At 39.1% G+C, this 18814-nt stretch overlaps 1 protein-coding gene across 2 annotated transcripts; it reads left to right on the top strand.

Annotated features, from left to right (window-relative positions):
* The first annotated feature begins 1186 nt into the window (after positions 1–1186).
* LOC113039506 (nischarin-like) lies at positions 1187–18140 on the top strand. 2 transcript variants are annotated; one of them, XM_026197398.1, is made up of 21 exons: positions 1192–1705; positions 2240–2323; positions 2430–2612; positions 3941–3989; positions 4704–4867; positions 5035–5130; positions 5207–5302; positions 6260–6412; positions 6504–6572; positions 6680–6865; positions 6950–7078; positions 7152–7265; positions 8594–8708; positions 10004–10122; positions 10209–10261; positions 11262–12575; positions 13089–13275; positions 14008–14158; positions 16522–16650; positions 17116–17277; positions 17396–18140. In XM_026197398.1, exons 1-21 carry the CDS (start codon positions 1625–1627, stop codon positions 18022–18024), a joined length of 4263 nt encoding a protein of 1420 aa, XP_026053183.1. In that variant the 5' UTR covers positions 1192–1624; the 3' UTR covers positions 18025–18140. The 2 variants fall into 2 exon arrangements, 1 of the variants encoding a protein (XP_026053183.1); XR_003275031.1 differs by lacking the exons at positions 11262–12575; positions 13089–13275; positions 14008–14158; ... (1 more) ...; positions 17116–17277; positions 17396–18140 and having other exon boundaries at positions 1187–1705; positions 8594–8716.
* Positions 18141–18814: the final 674 nt, after the last annotated feature.

The raw sequence follows: 18814 nt of genomic DNA, 5'->3' as shown, positions 1-18814 counted from the left end.
ATTAAAGATCAGTGGTTGCTCTGCGTTTCCGTATGAAAAAGGGAAGAAAAAAAACGAGATTAAAGACCCGTGCAAAAGATGGTTGCCTTCATAAGACAGCCTGACTTGAATAAATAAACAAATAAATGAACGAGTGAATGCATTTAATACGCTTTCTCGAGTAGCGGTGAAGTAGTGAGGAATGAATGAACTCACATAGATAGATAGATAGATAGATAGATAGATAGATAGATAGATAGATAGATAGTACATTAAGTCTATTTTAACTTGTGGAGGGTCCATCCCAGTAAACACAGAACGTGCCCCAAATGTTTCTGTTCCATATGGTTCACATGTATTATTATTATTATTATTATTATTATTATTATTTTGTTTTGTTTAAAGAACCGAATAAGAACATTTGTGGGAACCAGAACATTCCGAAAAAATGTTCAGTGTGGTTTACCAACCTTCAATTGTTACTGAATTTACATATGGGAACAAATTGTCATATAAGTTAAATACATATTTTGTGTAACAATTGATAGCATTCTATGCAGTCATGATGGCTTAATTATTATCATTATTAATGTTTTAGAATATTTATAATAATACTTGACCGATAATTTATTTACTTTATATACATATACATAAGCCTAAATACATACATAGCCAACATATAATTAAAACGAATTTATTTGAATCAAATTTACAGAATTATTACAGTTTGTATGTTACAATTCATGTTATTTTTTATTATTTATTTAGGGTTTTTTTATGCATTAATTGGTTACAATCAATTACTTGTCTCTGAAGCCCCTAGAGGATCCTTGTGAAATTGCAAGGGTTTCGTGTGATTGTGATAGACTGACAATTCCCTATGTTCTGTAAACGTATGCATTTTGTGTATGTATCTGTATGTGTATTTTAAAATGTTAAATAAAATGTGTTTCATATTAAAATCGAGCAAGTATTGCTTTATATATATATATTTTTGACTTTTAAAAAACTTCTTGAATGTATTACTGTACATCTAATGACTCTAGAATATCTGAAAGTTTACATTTTTTAAATGTAATATATATATATATATATATATATATATATACGTGTGTGTGTGTGTGTGTGTGTGTGTGTGTGTGTGTGTGTGTGTGAACGAGTAGACCATTATAGATAGTGTTGATGTGTATAACTGAAGTTCTGTATTATGTCTGTCCTCAGTGTGTTTCCCTACAGTCTACCACAGGTACCCTCAGCCTGTGTGTGTTTACATCTTAAACACTCTGGTATGAAATGTTCACATGTTCTACTTTGTTTCTATACATTTAATTTGTTATACTGTTTTCTTCTATTGTCTACATCTTTTCATTGCTATTATTATATTTCTGCACTCATATTCCAAGCTCTGGCAATATTGTATTTTTTTTTACAGTCCTGCCAATTTGAATCTAACAGATTGAGTAGTAACACCCGCACGCGGTGAGGGGCGATAAAGCTCTCTCTGAGCGTGAGCTCCGCGGTGCGTGAGTGATACGAGAAGGCGGTGCTTCGCTCCCGTTTGACCACAACAAAGATGGAGGAGCTACATGACAGCTAGCTCTGCATTTTTCATGGCGACGCGTTCAAACTCTGAAGTGAAGTGAAGATGGACGCGCCGCATCTACCGGAGCCGTGCGCGGAGAAACGCGTCCGTATCGTCGGATCCGAGCTGGTGGAGAGTTACACGGTCAGCTTCATGCGATTCATTTGGCCCGCGCGTTTAGTGCATATTCATCTTAATGATGATACCAGTTTTTGAATAAATGCATGAAAATTATTTATATTGTTAGTTTTGGTGGTTAAAATATATTTATTTGATCAAAAGATTACTTGTGTAACGTTAACCTTTAAGATAAAGTAGACGTTTTAATTAAGAATCTGCGTTGCATAAGAGCGAATTTTGGTTTATAATACATAAAATATATATGTGAATCATGTATCAATGTTTACATTAATCCCGTGTTTAATTGTTAGTAATTAATAATAATAATAATAATAGCGGTTAATACAGTGTCAGGCCACTTTAATTATTTGCATGCCTATTTGCATAATGCACAATGTGAGTTATATTGTTATGAATTGCATGACAAAGTGGAGTGGTGCTTGTTGGTTTGCAGAGATTAGTTACCCATTTATGAGCAATACCAGTTTATAAAATCATATTGATTATGAAAAACAAAGGTAAAGATATTTGGTTTTTAAACCCAAATCTATTTTTCAGGTTTACATCATAGAGGTGACTGTTGGAGATCACAGTTGGACTGTGAAGCACCGATACAGCGACTTTCACGAGTTGCATGAAAAAGTGAGTTATGTCCCCTAAAGCAACAGATCAGACCACAGATATTAACATTTAGTTGGTAGTTCGGAGCGAGTGACTGATCAAACTGATTAAATGTTGTTGACTCCAGCTCACCGCGGAGAAGAAGATCGATAAACATCTGTTGCCGCCCAAGAAGATCATCGGCAAAAATTCGAAAAGCTTCGTGGAGAAGCGACAGAAGGAGCTGGAGGTCTACCTCCAAACGCTCCTGAGCAGATTCCCTGCATCCACCCCCAAAGTCCTGTCTAACTTCTTACTCTTTCACTTATATGTAAGTTTTTATGCTCTGAGAAGCTGAAGATTGTAAACCGAAGATTCCTCTGCTTTATATCAGTCACATGATAGTTAAATGCTAACCGGAGTTTGTGTGTAGTCCATCTAAAGCGATCACATGCAACTCTTGCTCTCTTGCTTTCATCACGTGAAGATGAATCGTGTTGCACTGCATGCTCTGATCTCAGCCGTATAAATGGTTTTAAGAAACAGCAGGGCCTGTTATCTGGCAGGAAGCGATGACAGTCGAGTTATTGATATTGATCTCTGAAAGGCTTTAGTGTTGTTGAATAGGCACGTGACCGGAGTGAGTCGTTTTGGAGAGCTGAAGTGCTTTATGTGTGTGCATTTGTCCTAAATTGGCTTTCGTGTTGAATTTGTGCAAGTCAACATCCATTAGTACTCATTCACTCAAAATACGTAGACCGAAAAACAGGATATCATGAGGTGATCGGAGTTATTTCTGCATTTCTGGCGAGATCTTTCAGGAAATGAGTTGAAGAAGCACCACGGGTAGTTAAACCAAAACTAAAGACTTGGGGAAAATGTCAAGATTTGGGGAAATGTAGCATTACATCAGTGGCTCACCAGTGGATCCTCTGCAGTGAATGGGTGCCATCAGAATGAGAGTCCAAAAAGCTGATGAAAACATCCCAATAATACACAAGTAATCCACACCTCTACAGTCCATCAGTTAACATCTTGTGAAGAGAAAAGTGGGGTGAATGTAAGAAACCAATCCATTATTAAGAGATTTTTAACTTAAAACCATGTCTTCTGTCTTCTTCTATCTTTAATTTTGCTTTATCCAGTGAATACATTTTCTCTTCTGAATCAGGAGAGAAGTATGCACAGATCAAGCACCGTTTACAAGCTAAAACCGTTCTAAACAAATATGTTGTGTGGATTATTGTGATGTTTTTATCAGCTGTTTGGACTCTCATTCTGACGGCACCCATTCACTGCAGAGGATCCATTTCTCTAAATCTGTTCTGATGTGGAAATAAACTTGTCTACATCTTGGATGGCGTGACCGTTTTCATTGTGTGGGCAAAAAGCTCCTTTAGACAGGATGTCTCAAGGAAATCAGAGTCATTTCTGCATTCCCCTGATACAATCTTTCAGGAAATGAGTTGACGAAGCACATGCAGATCATTAAACTCATTCCAGTGACGTTGCTGTTTCAGCTGGAGCAGTTTGTGCAGTTTAGTCAACGAACAAGGCCACTGGTTATAACTTGTGGACGTTTAAAATGAGCTAATGTAATCGCTGAATAAGGTTTGTTGTGAGAGTTTCCATCTTTGACTTGAACTTCATTATTTTCAGGAAATCAATGGAATTGCTGCTGCCCTGGCTGAAGAGCTCTTTCACAAGGGTCTGTTGTTATTCATTCCTACAATTGTTATTATTGGAACATTTCATGCATTGGCTGAAAAACAATGAAATGGGCAGTATTATAAATCTATGCTATTATAATAATGCTCCAAATGAGACTTTAGCATGCATAAGTGAAATCAGGCATCAAATATTTTAATTTAGAAAAGGTTCATAACTGCATTATTTACATAATACATAATATGAGCAGCTTTACACTACAATACACTTAAGTTTGAGGTTGGTAAGATTTTGTTTTTTAAATCTAACAAAAGACTGCATAGATTTGATTAAAAATTCTGTAAAACTAGTAAAAAATAACTGGTTTCTATTGAAAATGTAAAAAAATAAAAATAAAATGTTTTTTGATGCAAAGCTGAATTTTCAGCATCATTACTCCAAGTCTCCTGTGTCACATGATCTTCAGAAATCATTCTAATCTGCTGATTCACTGCTCAAGAAACATTTCTTATTATTTCCAATGCTGAAAATGGCTTAAAATGCATCATTGCATTTATTATTAACAGGATTCTTTAATAAACAGAAAGTGGAAAAAAAAAACCTTATGAGTTAATTTGAAATAGTTTCTTTACCTTCCCTTGTAATCAGTTCAGTACATCCTCATTCAGTGATTTATACGTATGTGTATGTTTCTACAAAAGTTTTGCATACCATCAGGATCTCTCTAATGTAGTAGTTTTGTCTCTTCCTCTAGGTGAGCAGTTGTTGGCTGCAGGCGAGGTGTTTCTCCTCAGGCCGCTCCAGTTGTACGCCGTCACGCAGCAGCTAAAACTCGCCAAGCCAACCTGCGCCAACGGAGATGCCAAAGCTGACCTGGGACACATCCTGGACTTCACCTGCCACCTCAAGTACCTCAAGGTTTGAGTTTGTCACTTAGCAGTGTATATATAAACTGATTCACTGTTGCTATTTCAAATTTTAGTGTCTCTATTGAAAATATAGTAGTGGAAGTAGAAAAAAAATTCAGGAAAAGTGTCAGAACTCTTGTGTTTTATCTGCTTCTGACATGAAATCTTCACTCTCAGATCCCTGGAATGAAAGCAGCGGTGGGGACGAGTAACATAGAGGAGCAGAGCCTCCCGTTCGACCTGTCCATCTTTAAATCGCTGCTTCAGATCGAGGTGAAGAGACTCACGGTTTGTGTTTTGTGAAGGCCCATGGACGGCGAAGTGTCTAACACTTGATGTTGATTCTCAGATCAGTGATTGTGCTGCTGGACAGATCAAAGGTCTGCCTTCCCTCAAGCCCACCCTGGCCACGCTTAGCATCCATCGTTCAGCCAGCAGTATGAAGGTACGCTAGAAAATGAAAAAAAAAACGCAGGAAAGAGTATTAAGAACTAAGAATGGTCTGTTACAAGGTTAAAAGGATGTTTTAGTTTTTGCAAGGACAAATTCTTGAAACCAACTAACCTCTAAACTAGGGCTGCACGATGTACGAATCTACAATAGTTGTGTAGGCTGTCGTAGTTGATCCGTTATTCATTAACTGTACGGGCCATCTGCTCCCGGCCCTTAACGTAACACGCGAGAGAGAGAGAGAGAGACAGAGAGAGAAAGAGAGAGTGCGCGTGCGCGTGTGAGAGAGAGAGAGTGAGCACGCGAAAGAGATAGAGAGCAAGCGAGAGAGAGAGAGAGAGAGAGAGTGCGCGTGCGAGAGAGATAGAGAGCAAGCGAGAGAGAGAGAGAGCACGCGAAAGAGATAGAGAGCAAGCGAGAGAGAGAGAGAGAGTGCGCGTGCAAGAGAGATAGAGAGCAAGCGAGAGAGAGAGAGAGCACGCGAAAGAGATAGAGAGCAAGCGAGAGAGAGAGAGAGAGTGCGCGTGCAAGAGAGATAGAGAGCAAGCGAGAGAGAGAGAGAGAGAGAGAGAGAGAGAGCGCACGACAGAGATAGAGAGCGAGTGTGAGAGAGAGATATAGAGAGAGAGAGCAAGAGAGCGAGCGAGCGAGCGAGCCCCTGCCGCACGCTAACCGTCTTCAAACAACACGTCTTGCCCTCTCTCCCTCGCGCATATTAATCAATTGACATAATGGTGTCGATGTTTAAATAATTTAAAATGAGAATGTAAGTGTGCTCACCCCATTTTTGTTTGTAAGAAAAAATTAGATTAGATTTCATATCACAATATATATTGCAGAAAAATAAAATATCGCAATGGCATTTTTTCCCAATATTGTGCAGCCCTACTCTAAACCATTTGATTGGTGCTTAAAGTTATTCGGATGACAATGTACGCTTCATCTTCAAAAGGAAATCTTGGTTCCCGAAGCGTCTGAATTTGCGGAGTGGGAACCTGAAGGGGTTGATACTGAGAGTCCTGTGACGGCGATCATTCCCATGTGGAAGATGCTCACTACTTTAGACATGAGCCGAAACTTAATACGCTGCATTGACGAGTCGGTGGTGAGCATTATATGAAATACATACCAGTTTCCATTCAGCTTTCCTTGTTTATCACAAAGATTTGAGCTTTTCCTGTTCTTTTTTGACACAGAAACTGATTCCTGAAGTCGAATTCCTTGATCTCAGCTATAATGAGTTGTCTCTAGTGGAAAACCTCCAGGTGCGTTGTCTCCTAGATAATTTCCTAGTATTATTTTTAAGGTGCAAAGCAGGATTGACGTTTAGAATCCAGTGAGTTTTCAGTATTTCTTATTATTTTCACTGCAGCATTTGTACAACCTGGTTCATCTGGATCTGTCCTTCAACAAGCTTACGGTGCTGGAGGGCGTTCACACTAAACTGGGGAATATCAAGACTTTGAATCTGTCTGGGAATCAGCTGGAGACCCTTTCCGGCCTCAGTAAACTTTACTCCTTGGTTAACTTGGATTTAAGCAGCAACCGATTAGCACAGGTAGTTTACTACAGTGTTTCCTCAGACGTTGGTTTCCTGACACCAGCATAATTTTGTCTTCTGGTGGTTGTTTTTTTTTTGTAGCTGGATGAAATTAAAAACATTGGCACTCTTCCCTGTCTGGAGAAACTGTCTCTGGCTGATAACCCCATGTGCATCATCCCAGATTACCGGACTAAAGTTCTGGCTCAGTTCTGCGACCGGGCCTCCGAGGTATGGGTCTAGAGCTTTTCATCGAGGGTTCGGTCTGTTTTCTGTTTGCTTATAATTCATGTTTGTCATGCAGGTGTGTTTGGACGGCACAATTACCACAGAAAAAGAGCTCGACACAGTGGAGGTGCTAAAAGCCATTCAGAAAGCAAAAGAGGCCAAAGACCGAATGGCAAACAATGAGAAAAAGGTATTTTTAAGATTTTCTGTTTGCTTTTATTTTTATTTTTTGATGTAAATTAAATGGATAAAGGATAATTTAGTTCTAATATTATTATAATCGTTACAATATCATAACAACATTATTATTCATTATTACTATGAACATTTATTATTAGTCATTTTTGCTAGTAACATATTTTCTTCGTTTTGCTTTTGCTTAGAAGGAATTAAAGAAAACCAATTAAGGAAATAAAAATTACGTAAAGTCAAGTTGACAATGGAAACAAATTTACGTAAAAGCTCAGCTGAATGAAAAGTTATGTAAGAGGTCCTAATTCAGTCTGGCAGGTTGATGGTTTTCTTAGTAAAGTAATTATATTTGTGATATATTTATAGCGTTTTAAAGGAGTGTGCTGATTGCTTTTTTTGATTAATTGTGACAGTTTGTTTTAGGTGTGAATCGAGAAATCACCAAAGAGATGATTCATTGTCTGGCTTTATATGCTCACATTGATGCACTGGTGTGTCAGCATCGATTACATAACACATATTTTCCAGTGGAGTGAAAGACACGAGTTGTGGCGCCTTCTCCTGGCCAGAATCTGATAGTGACTGGATATCATCCACAAGTCACATGTCTGCAGTCGTGCTGTGTTAAATAAATGTGATTACGCATCAACTTAAAATGTGCATATGCTATTGTAATATTATAGTATATCTTAAACATTGCAGTGCACTCATGACTCTACTTTTGGCAGAAAAATACTCACTACATCAGTAGAGCTGTTCAGTTTCGAGTATTATTTATTGTTGATTTAAATAATTTTGAACTATTATTCACATTATTTTCTTTTAAATTAAATTTTAGACTCAAGAAAGCATATCAGGCAGAATCATCTATGATAAAACGGCATATGTAATGATTGCGAATATAAGAAAATGGCAGTGAAGCTTTGAACTGTTATCGGGGGAAAAAAGTGCTAAAAGTCTGCGCCTTTATTAAATTAAACAGAAAAATTGTAGTTATGGTAATAACACGACTTTACTACTTTGGAAAAAAGTACTAACATCGTGTCCTAACACGGCATGATGTTATGATCACCTAGGAATCAATATTTGGCATTAAATGTTGCATATTTTTTATGGAGCAGGATTTGGACCAATGAAATATAAGTGTGGGTAGAAAAACTGATTAACATGGTGATTTATGGCTTGTCATTCTGGTTTAGACCTGTTGTAAGATTTCAAATGAACATTAAGATGTTTACGATCCCTCACTATTACCTCCGGGGGTCTTGAATTAGTCACACTGTGTTTTTGTGACTAAAAGAGGAGCCTTGATGTTATTGTTGTCAGGTGAGTGACGTCCCGGGACAGGCGGCGGGCGGGTCACAGTCGTCTTCATCCTCTCTCGTCGCGCCACCCTCGTCTTCCTCGCCCTCTCTGTCTCGTTCCTCCTGCTCCAGTCAAGGTAATCATGTATGTATCGCGCTGCTGGGACGAGGTGGGGAACACAAATGGAGTATTAAAAGTGAAGTGTGTGGTTTCAAACGCTCCCATCTGTCACTAGTTGGATAAAAAAAAATAGGGTTAGGGTTTTTTTTTTTTACCCTAGCCTAAACTTGTTTAATCTGCATATAAAAATGGGAGAGGAGAAAGTATTATCAAAAATAAATAAATAAATATATACACACTTTACCTTTAATATGAAAAAAAGGCATGACGTATTTAGATAATTAGCATGCTCTGTGTTGCCATCATTTGATTGGATTATTTTTATGATTGTGAATGAATAATCAGACAGTATTGAATTCTTTTCTTATGACAATCTAAAGCTATTGAATTTGTATTCCTTATAAAAAGTTTTTCTTTGCACCAGCGGATTGCTAAATCTCATTTCATTTACATTTCTGTTCAGTAACTCCTGCATACTGACTTATTGCAGCTCTGCCGCTCGTAATTGCGTTTCAGAGATTTGGTGCATCCGTTTCTGCACTGCAGATGAAATAAATCACGTTTCATCAGCATTCCTCAATGATTTTTCTCATATCTTTGCTTTGAATGAGCATAATGGGCACCCGTTTCTTTCCTTTGCAGTGTTAAACTAGCTTAAGTTGAATTTTGTGGTGGTTAATTTGCATGTGTTGCTCTAATAGCGACTGGGCCTGATTTATAAAGCATTGGATCCGCATTTGTCTCCTGAGTGTTAGTTACTAAGCAACAGCCTCGGGTAGTTTCATAGACTTTCCGTTTTAGCAAACAACATCTAAATATTCAGCGTTACGCACTGCTAAAAATGTGATTGTTAATAAAGTTTCTCAAATATTAATGGAATATGATTATACTCTATTGTAATCATAATCAACTATACATCCGTTTGTAATCTATACATTCCTTTTCATTTGCATATAAAACACACTCTATATGGGACTGTATAATGTTTAAGAATGTAATTAATATACATGCACATATATGTGGGGGTATGTAGTGTTTGACTATTTTTAACAGCAAAAACCTTAATTCAGTATGCATCCATATATGGTTTGAAATCGAATTAAAATCCAATCTATTTTTCTTCACGCTATTCTGCTTTTTGAATTTGAATTGTTACTATATTACCCAACATTGATACAGCATATATTGCCTGAACAAACAAATCAGATCACCACCATCCATTTTCATCATCGCCGCATCAAATTGTGCTGTGTGAACTAAACTTTATTGACTAAAGAATGATTTTTTGCTTTCCATCTATCTCCCATTCAGAAATAACTACTTGTAAAGAAAAAGCTTTTATTACCAAAGAGATATTAACTCCTGTGGATTCTACATTTACCCAGAGATGCTATGATGTTTACAACTCAGCCTGTGATATCATTCCACAGGTTGGTTTGTATTATGGCACATTTAATTAATTGATCAAATGGTTTAAGCAACCAACAAGAACACAACACTGGTCCTTTTTTTGCAGGTGAAAACTCAAATTGATTCCAGTTTGTCTTTGGAGGTCACCTTTGAAAGCAGGTCAGTTCTTATATATAGATTTTTGGTAACACTTTAGAATAAGGTTCCATTAGTTAATGTTAGTTAATGTATTAATTAACATGAACTAAGCAAGAACAATCCTTCTACAGCATTTATAAGTCTTAGTTCATGTTAATTTCAACATTTACTAATGCATTATTTAAATCAAAAGTTGTGCTTGTTAACATTAGTTAATGCACTGTGAATTACCATGAACTAACAATAACTGTATTTTCATTAACTAACATTAACGAAGATGAATAAATACAGTAATAAATGTATTATTCATTGTTTGTTCATGTTAATTAATACATTAACTAACATTAACTAATGGAACCTTATTCTAAAGTGTTACCAGATTTTTTTTTTCTTTTGCTATACCGAAGCATACTTGTATCCCATAAGTCTGACCCTGGACCACAAAACCAGTCTTAAGTAATTGGGGTATATTTTTAGCAATAGCCAAAAAAACATTGTATGGGTCAAAATTTCTCTTTTATGCCAGAAAACATTAGGATATTAAATAAAGATCATGTTCTATGAAGATATTTTGTAAATTTCCTACCCTAAATATGTAAAAACGTAATATCTGATTAGTAATATGCATTGCTAAGAATTCATTTGGACAACTTCAAAGGTGATTTTCTTAGTATTTAGATTTGTTTGCACCCTCAGATTCCAGATATTTAAATAGATTTGTATAAATCTCAATTGAAAAACTGACACTTAAGACTGGTTTTGTGGTCCAGGTTCACAAATGTGGTTGCAATAAGTTGACCAAGCAGTTTTTTTCTGTTTATGTCCTTAATTAGAGTACATTTTTGGCCATATAACTTATGATTGACAAAGGTAGTAATAAAAATGTTACTAAAATATTTCCCCATTGATGCAACTTCCAGTTCATGAGGAGTAAGGTGTTGAAATGCTAAAAGGATGAGCATTTATGGTTTTATGTTCAATATTCCAAAGCTTAACCCGAAAACGCTTCCTTCCTCTTTAGCCCCTGTTGCTGTGAAGAGGAATGGAAACCTTGGACATCAAATCTTTTGAATCTCTTTGTACCTCCATCCTTACTGTCCTACACTACCACCAACCAGGAGTTTACCAATCAGCTTTCTGCTCACATCAACCAGGCTAATAGAGAAGAATCAACTCCGATACCTTGCAAGACTGTGTCTCTTGAGGACACCGACCGAGGCAGTCCTCAAACTGGAGATGGGTACTTTGAGATGACAATAGATGGTACCAACGAGGTCATGGGTTGTTCCTCTTCGTCTACCATTCAGGAAAAAATACCAGAGGATGAGAAGAAGGAACCTGCTATTGATAATGTAAAAATGGTGATTTGGTCTCTTTGCATCAGTGTTGGAGAAGGTTTGAGTCAGCGGCCATCTTGTTTGGTGGCAACGGACAGCTCACTTGTGGTTTTCCACATAAGGTCAGAAGAACCAGTGAGTACTTTGGAGGAATTAATGGAGAACCTTGAGACAGATTTGGTTGTGCCGTACACCAACATTGAGACCTTTCAGTTTGATATTCCAGAGGTTTGTTTCTCCTTGAAGATCAAGTCAATCAATACACGATGGTTCTTTTTCTCAAACGCCCAAAGTCTGAAGGAGATGCACTCTTGCATTGTTTCACATGTGAACCTAACTAATGAGCAAGTTTTGAACCTCTCTAACACTCAAGTGTTTATCCGACAGTTTCTGAACTCTTGGGAATTTGAGGAAAGCGAGGACCGCATTAAAGGTGGACACTTGATCCATTTCCTTGATCTAGAATCATCTACCTCTGACAAGAACGTAGCAAATAACTCACAGTTCCCAAAGAACTCCGTAACCTTGGATGCATTATCCCAAATCGGCCTGTTTGAAAGCAGTCAGAACCAAACCTCCAATCCCATGATTCTTTTCCTGACCTCTCGGCACCTCTGCATTCTCATGGTAGACTTTGTCACTGTGGCGTCCCAGGACCCTTTGGAAGCAAGTGCGATGCGGAGTTGCTCCAAAGTAACCCGTATACCACTCTCCTTCATGCTTCTCGACCCAAAGCAGTGCTGTTCGTGTAGGGCTGTCTCAAACTCTCGCCGTTTCTACGATGAGCATGTTGTAGAACTGATGGCAGGTCACGAGCGCCTGAGGGTTGTTTTTGCCCTTCCAAAAGACAAGTTCACATTCCTGAGAGACTTCAAACAGCTTCGCTCCAATCTGAGGGAAATTAAGACCATCGCTCTCCAGCACACCAAGAAAGGACACTTGAAAGTGCACAGTTGTCCCGCTCCTGCAACAACCATGGAAAGAATACCTACCAGCAGGTAATGGGGCTAATTCATTACCAGTATTTTCAAAGATATGAAAAGATGCCATTTTAGCTCCAGTCCTAAGCTGTAGACTGGAATCTATCTGAAAAGTTTTAGGATCAAACATTGCAAAGGCTTTCAGCATATGTGCCTTTTAAAAAGAGACTTTCAGAAAGAATTTACTGGTCTATATTTGGCTACATTAGCATTTTACTGACAATAACTTCATTGTCTGCCAGTTGAGGTTGGGAATTGGCACCATCATATTGTTTAAATTGTAGCTATAGCTGTTAGCATTGGAATTGTCAAATAAATCTTAACCAGAATTTCATTGGACTAGACAAGAAATCCCAACTCAAAAAGTGTCGCGGCGTACAGCAAAGCAATCTGGCACATCACATTAAGGAGACACAAAATGGGGGCAGGTCTTTACCAATTGTCAAAACGTATCCCTAATCCTTAGTTTACAGATCAACCATCTTTACTGGGTAATACCAAATGCATATTGTACTTCTTTTTTTCCCACAGCGTCCCTCAGGAGGTGTCAAGGCCCCACCTGACCCTGTCTCTGCTGTATCCAGCCAAATCCCTCATTCAGCAGCTGATGGAGGACAACCAGTGTCCCTCACACCTCTCGCTCTCCTCCTCATTACTCCTCATCTCGTCTCTCAATGGAGACCAGCTCGTTCACTTCTTCCATGACAATATTGCAGAGGCAAGTCATTTGCGCATTTTGCAGATTCAGATCCTACAAGGAAATTTCCTGGATGTTTGTGCTGTACAATGTCCCCTATTTAGGCAATATCTTTATTTTTCCTGTGGTTCTGTTTATGTGGTTACACTGTATATTCCTTGATTTGTCCTTCCGGTCAACCCCTCTCTTCCTGTGTGTGCTCTTGGCTCCTGTGCAGTTGTTTATTTACTTTGTGTTACATTTGGCCAGCTGCCTTGTTTTCAAGACTACTATCTTAACGCATTCCTATTAAACCAGTGTCTTGTTTTTATAGGATATCCTACACTGGATCTAAACTGTAAACAAACACGCCTAACATTCAAAGTTTGTAACATGATCAGTAACCCTCAATAGAATCCTTAATGTCCTACACTTAAAATGTAGTTCACCCAAAAATGTAAATTAACCCATAATTTACTCACCCTCAAGTCTTCCTAGGTGTATATGACATTTTTGGGTAAACTAACCCTTTAATTTGAGGTTTTATAGAGTATATGGCTGTTTTCATGGACCTGTCCTGTATTCAAAATGATATATTGCATGGTTCAAGTTATCATATCATGTTCACAGCACAGAATGCATTGAAAAAACTTTTTTGATAGTACATTTGAGCAATTGTAATCCTTGACTAAGCAAATACTGTTAAATAATCTGCAGTATTATGCAATGAAGAGAGAGAACACTTAGGGTGCTTATCTCACTGTTTGCATGCAGATGGAGAATGAAGAGCTTAAACACATCCTGTGGACGTCGGTGCTCTTCTACAGATCTCCTGATTTGGAGACGAGTGCCTGTGTCCTGCTGTCCAACAAAGCCATCTACTTCATCCTGGACGATACGGCATCCTCCCTCACCAACCAGTCAAGTGAGCAAAATATTTACTTATGGTGTCACTGATGATCCTCCGGGCTTTCCTTATACACCGCCTGTTGTAGATGTCCTGGAGGGAGGGAAGCTCACCACCAACAATGTGGCTGGCAGTTCACATGACCCTTTGCAGAGCTGTACGGTTGCCAGCGTTGCTGTTTCCAAACCAAGCAGTGATGCATCTAGTCAGGATACTCTACAGTGCATGTGTAGAATGTTCTGAGGAAGAAGAGGCGTTGATGTGCCTTCTTCAGCACTGCATTAGTGTGTATGTAGACCATGTGAGATCCTCATTGATGTGAAAGCAGAGGAACTTAAAGCTGTTTACCCGCACCACAGGTGTCTTATCGATGGTGATGGGTGTGTGTTCTCTGCTCTGTCTCCTGAAATCCACCACCAGCTCCTTGGTCTTGTCGATGTTGAGTGAGAGGTGGTTCTCCTGACACCATTTATTCAGGGTTCTTACCTCCTCTCTGTAGACCGTCTCATCGTTGTTGGTGATCAGGCCTATCACTATTGTGTCGTCAGTGAATTTGACGATGACGTTGGGGCTGTGTGGCTGCACAGTCATGTGTGTACAGCGAGTACAGGAGTGGGCTGAGGACACAGCCTTGAGGAGCACCAGTGTTGAAGATCAGTGGGGATGAAGTGTTGTTGCCCATTCAGCTGGATCCTGGACTTCCTGACAATCAAAAGTCAGGTGGACGTCTGCCTATCAGGAAGTCCAGGGTTCAGCTGCACAGAGATCTGTTTAGTCCCAGAGTTTGTGTAGGGTGGAAGCAATAACATCGTCTGAGGAACGGTAGCAATGATATGCAAATTGTAGTGGATCCAGTGAGGCAGACAGCACAGAGCAGATGTAGTCTCTGATGAGTCTCTCAAAACACTTGCTGAAGATGGGTGTCAGAGCAACAGGCCTCCAGTCATTCAAGCATATGATTTCATTTTTCTTTGGTATGGACACAATGGTGGATTTTTTGAAGCATGAGGGGGCCATGGACAGAGAAAGGGGAAAGGTTAAAAATGTCTGTAAAAATGTCCGGCAAGTTTGAATGCACATGCTTGGCGCAGCCTTGCAGATATTCAACTGTTCGAAGGATTGGGTTACATCTGCGACATAGATGGAGAGAGAGTGCACTCACCTTTTCTGCAGTAGCCGCGGGAGCACTCTCTGTGTGGGCGGTGTTGTGAGACTCGAAACGAGCATAAAAGTGATTTAAGCTCATTCGACAGAGACGGCAATGTTCACAGTAGCTGGTTTATATCCTTTAAAATCTGTTATGTTATTGATGCCCTGCCACATGCTTCTTGCATCATTGGTGTTGAATTGTTCTTCAACTTTGTTTATATATTGTCTTTTTGCGGCTTTGATGGATTTCCTGAGATCATAACTGGCTTGTTTGCGAACGTCAGTGTTTCCACATTTAAAAGCAGTTGTCTACACTGATAAGGCTGCTCGAACGTTGCTATTAATCCACAGTTTTTGGTTGGGGTAGATGCGGATTGTTTTTGTCGGCACTACATCTTCTACACACTTCCTGATGAAACACTTTACAGTTTCGGAGTACACCTCTATGTCGTCATCAGACGCTGCCCGGAACATGTCCCAGTCCATGTGATCAATATAGTCCTGTAGTATAGCGTCTGATTGGTCCGACCAGCATTGGATTGTCCTGAGGGCGGGTGCTTCCCGTTTCAGTTTCTGCCTATCAGCAGGCAGGAACAGAATGGAAGACTAATTCAATTTGCCAAAAGGTGTGCGGGGGAGGGATTTGTAGGCATCCGAGAAAGGAGAGTAGCAGTGGTCCAGTGCACAATCACCATACCTGTTGATGGTGATGTGTTGAAAATATGAGATTGTTCTGTAGTTGGCTTTGTTAAAGTCCTCTGTATAAAAAAAAAATAAAAACGCCACATCTGTGTACAAGGTTTCCTGCTCCCTTATATTCCCATACAGTCCCTTATGTGCCTGATCTGTGTTGGTTTGAGGGGGAATGTAAACAGCTGTGATAATGATCGCTGTAAAATCCCTCAGTAGCCAGGATGGTCGACACAGAAGCATGAAATTCCAGATCAGGGGAGCAGAACGATTTAATAGAGTGTAGGTTCCCCTCATCACACCACAAATTGTGGTCCGGTTAGTGTTGCGTTACGTAGGTGTGTCTATCGTAGACAGTTATACTAAGAACATCCAACACGTAGAACAACAAAATAACAAGTAAAACATACGAGAGTTTACTCTGAGCTGCCATGCTCGGTGCCATCTTGGAGAGGTGTTCTATATGCTATTCTTTATGCTGTTCTAGTCAACAGTCTAGATAGACCATTAAAATCGAGTCATTAAATTGATTGATCTTGCAGTGATGTGGACCTGGCACCCGTCTGAGCACAAGGACACCGATTTCCTCTTCTCCTTCTGCTTCACCCTAAAATTAAAAGACCTGCAGAGCATCAATGTGGGCTTGTTTGATCAGTACTTCAGAGTCGTGGGTGAGTTTGTTTCGACCAAGATCTCTTCTAGTCACATTTTTCATCCCAAACGAGTCAAAGATATACATGATTGGATGACATATTTATTAAGCTGACACCAATTGTAATCATCAGCTTAAAAGATTAGTTACATTTTCTAGTTATTTTTATTTTGGGAGTGAGCTAATCCTTTAAACAGAAGGACGGCAAATATGTAATATATACAGTGGTGGTTACACGGAGTCAGAGTTTGGCTGGTTTGTTTTGTGCAAAAGCTTCATAAATTTAACTCTAAGGAACTAAATGGCATTTCATATTGCTGCTTCTCTCTGGAGAAATTTTGAGAAGATCGCATTTTTTGCCAAAACAGTTTCCAGTTTTAACTTCTACTCTAAATTAATTTCTGCTGCAATGAACCTGAGATCGAAAACACTTGAAGTTGAATAGTTTATATAACCTTTATAAGAATGACCTTTCTCTCCAAAGGGCCCTCGGCTGATCAGATCATTTCCTGTCTGACCCGTGACGGTTACGGCACACACCGGTTCCTGCAGCAGCTGATGATGGTTTTGTCCTCGCTGGAGAAAGTTCCCTCTCCAGAACCATCTGAGCTGGATTTCTACTCCCAGTTTGGAAACAAAAGCACAGGTTTGCCTACTTACACTGTGAATATTCAATACGTCACTCGTGCTTATCTGAACATTTTGTCTGGATGTTTAGCAAACTATTTTTGATGTTGAAATCTTTGCATTTCCTCACAAATCAGGTAAAATGGAGAACTATGAACTGGTCCATTCCAGCAAAGTGAAGTTCGTATATCCAAGCGAGGAAGAGATCGGAGACCTCACCTTCATTGTAGCGGAGAGGAAGACCCCTCAGGCACCGTCTCATTCCTTCAACATCCTTTTGTACGTGCTGGTATTCCAGGTCCATGTTGTTCCAGGCCAGTCGGCCCAAAACCAGACTGTCCTACAACCCAAGACTCTTATACTTACCAGCACGGATGTCTTCCTGCTGGATGAAGACCACATCAGCTATCCGCTACCCGAGTTTGCAAAAGAGCCTCCACAAAGAGAAAAGTACCGCCTCACAGATGCCCAACGAATACGCGACCTGGACCGTGTGCTAATGGGCTACCAGACTTACCCACAAGCCCTCACGCTGGTGTTCGACGATGTCCCCGGCCCAGATCTTTTGTGCCACCTTACCATGGATCATTTTGCGGAGAGCGACAGGAAGGGCGACAGGACTCAGGGGCTTGGAGGAGCTGAGGGGGAAGTGCATTGGTGTATTTTCGTACCAGGAGCAGACTGCAGAGAGCGGCTAATATCGCTCTTGGCTCGCCAGTGGGAGACGCTGTGTAGCCGAGAGCTGCCAGTTGAGCTAACAGGCTGAAGTTGGGAAAAAAAAAAATGGAGAAATTGCAATATTCACCTACACAGTATGATGAACATTTCTTTTAATGAACGTTTTTTTTACAGCTTTGACACAATGCATCCTGGGAAGCTGTATTGTAGAATCCACACGAGTGTAATATATATATATATATTTTTTTTGTCTCAGGCTTTAAACTTAGCTTTTTTTTTGCTGCTTTTCAGAAAATGTATCTACTGCTGTGTACAATCGGCCGTGCATCATGAAATGTGAAACGTCTGTTATAAAGTTTTGTGCAGTTCAGTGTTATTTTAAGTAAATTTGTTGTTCTGTGGAAACAAAATTATTTTTTAGATGGCTTTTAATGAATGGATTATATATATTAGTCTTTCATTTTCTTTTTATCTAAATGCTTCTAAATTTTAAAGTGTTATTTCAATTTTAGAAATTACTAATCTGTGCATTTATTTGTACAAATTTGTACAGATATTCAAATGGAAGACCACCGAGAACCTGTTTACAGAGTGCTTTTAACTTCATGAGATTATTCACCATGGGAATTCAGACTGATCAAGCACTTAGAATTTTTTTTTAAATAAATGTGAGTAAATGTAAATTGATTTTATTTATCTTGTTTTTTTTTTCTTTATTTAATGTCCAAATATTTAGTTTCATCCACAAAATGGAACAAAATCCTAAAGCAGAACATGACCCACCTCACTTCCAAAAAATAAGCATAATGGAAATCCCAGTATGTAAAAACACCAAAACAAAATCTGGAGAGAGCTATATATATTCAGGCTGTGAATAC

Source organism: Carassius auratus, chromosome 22 (assembly GCF_003368295.1).
Source record: "Carassius auratus strain Wakin chromosome 22, ASM336829v1, whole genome shotgun sequence".
Lineage (NCBI taxonomy): Eukaryota > Metazoa > Chordata > Actinopteri > Cypriniformes > Cyprinidae > Carassius > Carassius auratus.
This window is presented reverse-complemented; position numbering and strand designations above follow the sequence as displayed.

Bases quoted from the DNA above. Each gene is read 5' to 3' on its own strand.
- LOC113039506 (XM_026197398.1), top strand. From the start codon at position 1,625: ATGGACGCGCCGCATCTACCGGAGCCGTGCGCGGAGAAACGCGTCCGT. The intron at 10,262-11,261 runs GTCAGTTCTTAT...CTTCCTCTTTAG, and splicing joins GAGGTCACCTTTGAAAGCAG to CCCCTGTTGCTGTGAAGAGG. The intron at 13,276-14,007 runs GCAAGTCATTTG...GTTTGCATGCAG, and splicing joins TCCATGACAATATTGCAGAG to ATGGAGAATGAAGAGCTTAA.